The sequence below is a fragment of the Gossypium arboreum genome, chromosome 2 (genome assembly GCF_025698485.1).
Source record: "Gossypium arboreum isolate Shixiya-1 chromosome 2, ASM2569848v2, whole genome shotgun sequence".
In the NCBI taxonomy this organism is placed as follows: Eukaryota; Viridiplantae; Streptophyta; class Magnoliopsida; order Malvales; family Malvaceae; genus Gossypium; species Gossypium arboreum.
This window is the reverse complement of record NC_069071.1, coordinates 107477382-107484681: the sequence shown is the minus strand read 5'-3', so window position 1 is coordinate 107484681 and position 7300 is coordinate 107477382. Positions and strand designations below refer to the sequence as shown.

General features: G+C 33.8%; 1 protein-coding gene across 1 annotated transcript; it reads left to right on the top strand.

Moving 5' to 3' along the window:
• Nucleotides 1-444: 444 nt before the first annotated feature.
• Nucleotides 445-2425, top strand: LOC108456552 (3-ketoacyl-CoA synthase 6). The gene has a single exon (XM_017755103.2). The coding sequence runs from the start codon at nt 652-654 to the stop codon at nt 2128-2130; it is 1479 nt and encodes a 492-aa protein (XP_017610592.1). The 5' UTR covers nt 445-651; the 3' UTR covers nt 2131-2425.
• The last annotated feature ends 4875 nt before the right edge of the window (nt 2426-7300 follow it).

The window sequence follows — 7300 nt, the reverse complement described above, 5'->3', positions numbered from 1 at the left end:
ACGAAAATTGAGCTTATTTATTGATGAAAGCAAGGGTTTACTTGGTAAATTTACTATGGAAGCCCCTGTACTAAAAATCCGATTACATTTTACCTTCTTTATCCAAAACACGGGCAAATTAACCCTGTACATTACATCAAAGAGCAAATTAGTCCTTTTGTTAAAAAAAATTATCTGTTTCTACTATTAAAAACTTATCTTTGTATGTTATTGTCTGGTTATTCCGTGAGCCATCTCAGTTTTTAATTGTACAAATTGATGAAATTTTTAATATAAAGGATAAAATTGTTCTTTTATTTAACATAAAGGGATTAATTTACTCATTTTTGAATAGAGAGAGTAAAATATAATCTAACTCTTAATACAGGGACCTCCATTATAATTTTACCGGATTTAGTTACATGTTGGATATAAAGGGGAGTTAGGAAAAATTAATGGGAGTTAAGTGAGCGTTGAGTGGCGTGACTCCCTTCATTTAATCCTCTCATCTGCCTGACTGCCCCCCTCCTTCATTGCTCTTTGGTCCCCTTCCTCTTTAAAACCCCCACGCCTCTTCTTCCTCCTTTAAAAAAAAAATTTTAACCCCCCATTTTCCTCTCCCTCACACAAACAACACCTTTTTTCAATTGCTTCATTTCCACCACTGCAACAATGCCACATTTTTCTAACTCTGTCCAGCTTAAGTATGTCAAGCTTGGCTACCAATATCTCGTCAATCATATTCTTACACTTACTCTTATACCTGTCATGGCTGGTGTTCTTATTGAGGTTCTTCGTTTAGGCCCTGCTGGGATTGTTAGTCTCTGGAATTCCCTTCATTTTGATCTTGTTCAAATCTTGTGCTCTTGTTTCTTCATTATCTTTGTAGCCACTGTTTACTTCATGTCTAAGCCTAGAAGTATTTACCTTGTGGATTATGCATGCTACAAACCTCCTGTCACTTGTCGTGTTCCTTTTGCTACTTTCATGGAGCACTCGAGGCTGAACTTGAGCAACAACCCTAAGAGCGTTGAATTTCAGATGAGGATTCTAGAAAGGTCTGGTCTTGGTGAAGAGACTTGTTTACCTCCTGCTATTCATTATATTCCTCCAACTCCAACCATGGAGGCTGCTAGAGGCGAGGCTGAGATTGTTATATTCTCAGCTATGGATTCTTTGTTCAAGAAAACGGGGTTAAAACCTAAAGACGTTGATATTCTTATTGTCAACTGCAGTTTGTTTTCTCCTACGCCATCTTTGTCTGCTATGGTGATCAACAAATATAAGCTGAGGAGTAATATAAAGAGCTTTAATCTTTCAGGAATGGGGTGCAGTGCGGGGCTTATCTCCATTGATTTAGCTCGAGATCTTCTCCAAGTACACCCTAATTCTAATGCAGTTGTTGTCAGCACTGAGATCATCACTCCAAACTACTACCAAGGAAAAGAAAGAGCCATGCTCCTTCCCAACTGTCTTTTCCGCATGGGTGGCGCCGCAATCCTCTTGTCGAACCGTCATTCCGAGAGGTGGCGTGCCAAGTATCGTCTTGTGCATGTTGTTCGAACCCATAAAGGTGCAGATGATAAAGCCTATCGATGCGTGTTCGAAGAAGAAGACAAAGAAGGCAATGTTGGGATATCTTTATCTAAAGATCTCATGGCTATTGCTGGAGAGGCTTTAAAATCTAACATTACCACTATTGGTCCTTTAGTTCTTCCAGCATCTGAGCAACTCCTATTTCTTCTCACACTCATTGGACGTAAAATCTTTAATCCCAAGTGGAAGCCATATATTCCAGACTTCAAGCAAGCGTTTGAACACTTCTGTATCCATGCTGGTGGACGAGCAGTCATAGATGAACTGCAAAAGAACCTGCAACTTTCAGCAGAGCACGTAGAGGCATCAAGGATGACATTGCATAGGTTTGGAAACACATCGTCTTCATCGCTGTGGTACGAGATGAGCTACATTGAGGCAAAGGGGAGGATGAAAAAAGGGGACAGGGTTTGGCAAATAGCTTTTGGAAGTGGATTCAAGTGTAACAGTGCAGTATGGAAGTGCAACAGAACCATCAAAACACCAAAAGATGGACCATGGGCGGATTGCATTCAGAGGTACCCAGTTCATATCCCTGAAGTTGTCAAGCTGTAGGCTAATAGCAACAAACAAATATGGTTGATTCATGGCTTTGTCAAACTCAGATCCTTCTGGATCTCTACATTTATTTATATTTCTCCTGTTAACTTTTTCTCTACTCATTTTGTTTCTGTCATACTGTATCCTTTTTCCATTTTCTTTTCAAAATCATGAGTTTGCATAGGTACCCGATATGGTGCTCTTTGTATTTGTTAATTAATGTACACCCTGCAGGGGAAAATAGCAAGTGTGGAAAAACAACAGGTTGAATTAGCCATTGCAATAAAACCTGAAATATTAATAAAGAAAATGCTATACAAGTTGTGATTGTACATGAAAGAACAATTGGGTCAAATTTCCCAGGGTTTTCAATTTGCTGTCCCTTTGGTTGTAGGGTCTCCTTATTAATGCCTTGACCTGTTACTGTGTGTGTAGTTGTCAACCAATGTATTGGCTGGCTCTTAATTTCTGGGGTTATTAATATGCCTTTAGAGCATCTAGCTGTAAGTGGTTGATCCAACTCGATTACATCAATGGAAGGAATCATGAAACATAGGGAATCAAATAATTACAATTTACAGCATCAGACAAAGAGCTTCCAGGAGTTAATGAAGTGAAGTGTTTGGTAGTGATGAAACACCTAACTTTTTAATAAAGGCATTTTAAATGTTAGAGATATAATTACTTTCTGGAAATGTTGGTGAAAATGGTTATTTCCATGACCAACGGAAGAGGAAAGAATTGAATTCAAGTAAAGTACTGTTTTGTCTGGAAAATGCCTGATACAGTTTTCAATAGACAATGCTATTTTTTAACTTCTCAAGGAAAAAGCACAAGCCACCATTTTTAACTATTCTAACCTACTCTTTTGCTTAGTTGATGGTCAAATATTAACCTCAAAAACTTTTTCCTTTGAAGTGCCTACTTACATGCCCCTTATTTTCTTTTTTCCTTCAATCCTAACACACACAAACAATAGTTAACTCTAAACATTGCTCACTCAACTATTACCATATTTCTATTTTGTTCCTACAAGTTTAGTACTTTAGTTACTCCATTCATTCATTATCACTGACTTTTTGTATTTACATAATAATAGATTTAGCCCTTCAATATTTACAAATACTATCATTTTAGTCATAATTCTAAAAAAAATTTAACAAATTTAGCCCTCAACTTTACACATTTTACCAATTTAGTTTTACTCCTTAAAATTCAAAAACAAAAATTAAAACATAATTAAAAGTTCATTTTTCGATAAAAATACTAGGACCTCATCGTTACCTATATATCTTCAACCATGCCCACTCTCAAGCACTACCTCAAATGCAACAAACTCGTTCTAGGCAACAACCTATAGACATCGATTCTCACCCTTTTCAAACTTGGATAGTAGTTTTTGGCCTAACTTGAACACGGTGGTTGTTAATGTTGAAAAAAGGCAAAAGTTGAACCTTCTTAAGTCTTCTTCATGGTTTTTCCCCTTGACCGTGCCCCAGCATACGTGTACCATAATGCAATTAAATATCGAATGTATGTGTGGTGTTTGCAAGCAAATAGGTTCAATTGTAATAGAGATTGTACAATGAAATACCAGAAGTATTCTAAGGATCGTACCTAAGGGATTGCTAAGTTAGTGAAAGTTGTTTACTAAACTAATTATTTTGAAAACAATTACTAGTCTAGTCGAGCTGTAAATTAGTAGTGCAAATCAAGATTGATTTGAGAAAAAAGTAATTAAACTAAAACTAAATAAATCTAAGGTTGATATCTAAAAGTCTTGGAACTTCCTATTCCTTATTTAAACGATGAGAGCTAATTAGCCTAAAATGTTTGATTCACTAATTATCGATTAAGCCACTATTTGCTTTAATTGAGTAGTTTACCTAACTAAGAATACCCTCTCGATCTTATCCTCGCTAAGAGTTACTACCTAAGTTACCCTTTCAGTCTCACTGCTCAACACAAGTTCACTAAATGTTTACGCAACATAATACCCTTTCAGTCGCACTGCTCAATACAAGTTCACTAAATGTTTATGCAACATAATACCCTTTCAATCTCATCTATCTAAATATTCTACTAAGGTCGTCAATCCTAGTACAGTAAGAAATTTAGCAAACTCGAATAAACATCCTATATCAGATAAATAATCATGTAATTATTTGATCAATTAAACAACCAACACATGCAATATATTTATGAAAGCACAAGTTTTGTTCTCAGGTTTATACAAACATTCAATTAACTAATTAAGAAAAGAGATATAAATAAAGAGAATAAATGAGAGAATGCTCATTGATAAATCGAGATTAAAGCACACATTTAGAACATTCTCCACTTGCAACATCGAAACTTCAGAATAAAGAGATTCTAAATAAGAAAACATAGTAAAAATCTAATCTAATGAAAAGTTGAAAACTGAATAATGGAAAAATCCTCCTTAATTTTGATTCCAAAGTTGATTATATAGGTATGAGTTCGAAAACTAAAATGTCCCTTAGTTTAATACAACAATTAGGGCTTTAAATTAGATAAAAAAGGACTCTAAATTGCCTTTGAAATCGTAGTTGCCACGCACAGAGAAATATTACGAAATGGAGTACCTTCCTTGTTGCGACGTGGAACCAATGTTGCGACTTTCAGGTCTTAATGTTGCAATATTCGTGACAGTTTTGTCCCAAGAGTTTGTTCCTGTAACACCTCATACACGATCTGATCATCTGATTCAAACTATAAGGTTTCATATTCATTGCCGGAGCAATTACGAACAATTTATAAACTAATTCACATCATTGGACATTCATTTGCAAGCAAATTAAGTATATAAGTGTTGTACATCTATTTTTTGATCTTATACAAGCTTATGAAAGCTTTAATGCTAACCCAAAATTGAATTAAGATTAAATTTTAATGATTACAAAATTTTCGGTTAATGTTGCGATGTTAAGGGGTTTGTCATCGCGATGCAACATGCTGGCTAGTCTCGTCGTAGCAATCCATGCTCGATGTCGCATCGTAGCATAATGGCCTAATCTCGTCGTAACGACATAGACCTAATGTTGTGACGTGACATCCAGTTTCTGCAATTTCCAAATGAAACTTCAGTCTGCACTTTCCAAGCCAACACATATGCAAAATCAACCCACATTTTCAGCCAAAACATAAGATCTCTAAGTCTTAAACATGATAAAACACCTTTGACAATGGTGTACCAATACTGTGTTACCTATAAGTTAACTAATTAGTATAATTCATTTCAAACCTTCAACACACATACTTATTTACCAAGGCCATTGGCATTTACAACATTTCATTCCATTTCAATCATATTTGAATCCATTTACAATTTGTATTCTATTAATCAAGTTCATACATTAACCTTTTAAACCAAAAGTGTATATAAACATAATTTTGTATTAAATTTTACTCAACATAGGTACATGCCATACTTGACACCAAAACAGAACTTACACAAACTTTGTTGAGTCGGGGATTGCTTTCGGGATGCTGGATCAACTGCTCAAACTACTAGGAATCTACTATACCTGCACATGGAGAAAACAAACCGTACATTGTACAAATAAACTCAGTAGTATTTCCATGATTCAAACCAAAACAATACAAATTTAAAGCATATGCATACGTTCAATCCAATTGCAATTCATAGAACATTCTTATCATACCAACAATTTATAATACATTATAGGCATGCAAATAATCATTTGAACATATCAACTTACCAAATACCATACCTTTCACATGATACCTAATCAATTCACAATGCCATTTATGAACTATACTTATTCATATTCCAATATCAACATTTACATATATATATATATATATATATATATATATATATATATATATATTTGATTTTCATATATGCATTTTAACTATTCCTCAGTCTATTTTCTTTTCCTTATTCATTCGGCCCCCAAGGCTCATTTTTGATTTATTTTGCATATTTTCACTTATTGCACTTCAATATTATTTATCAATTTACATATCATTTTATCAATTCCCATATTTATAACCCCATTAACTAGACACAATATTGGAATGAATACATGGATCCATCACCTCGGGTTACCCGATAACAATAACATTATACAAGTACATATTACCACCTTAGATTGCCAGACAACGATGATTTTCTCAATCTAATTATTCTGTCACTTGGGGTTGCCCGACAACGATAGTTTTCAATTGATATCCTAATCCTATGGCATGCCAGTTATATCTGACTCAGTTTGAAGAGCTAATAGGGTAACCAAATTTTCTATTCATTATATAAAGTTCAAATAATATTTAATCATATCCCAATAAACCACCAATTCAATAAATCATCATATAAACAACATGTTTCAACTCAATTTCATACCAATTATCACGTATTAATTAATTCATATAACTATCTATTTTATTCAATTTAGTCTATCTCAATATTCAATCTAAATCGTAGCAATTAAATTCTATAATCCAATAACAACTCACCTCAACACCATATAATGAAAAATGACATGCACTTGCAAAAAATAAGTGATTCCTGAATCATAGAAATACAAATCGAATTTTTGAGCTATTCGTCGACAACTTTCAATTTTTCTTTCTCTTTCGAAGGTTTGGAGTCCACGTTAGCTAAATAAAATCATAAAACATATAATATTATTAAATTCTATTCAAATTGGAACCAAACACAATATCAAACATATTTTACAATTTATTCAATTTAGTCCCTAAACTCGAGACAAGCATAACTTTTGCTTTAGGCCTTCAGATTAAAATCTAATTTTACATATATTCTTTAGGGTCCTTCTACTTTCTATTCCTACCAAAATTTCATAATATTTTTACATTTTATTTGATTTGGTCCTTAAGGTATAAAACTACCAATTAAGCTTTACAGTTTAGTCTTTTTTCTTAAATTAAGCTTAATTTCTGTCAATTTAGCACCTAAATCATTCAATTCTCAACAATGGAATCTCATCAAAGTGTCACCGATTGATCAAATTGATCATTGGTTAGCTTAATCAAGCTTCCAAGATAAAAAAAATATATATATAAAAATCAAAGAAAAATGGTTAGGGAGTTACTTGAATTAATGACCAAAAGCTTTAAAACCCTAAAAATGGTGTCAAGCTCTTCCTCTTTTCTTAAAATCGATTGGAGAAAATGAGTT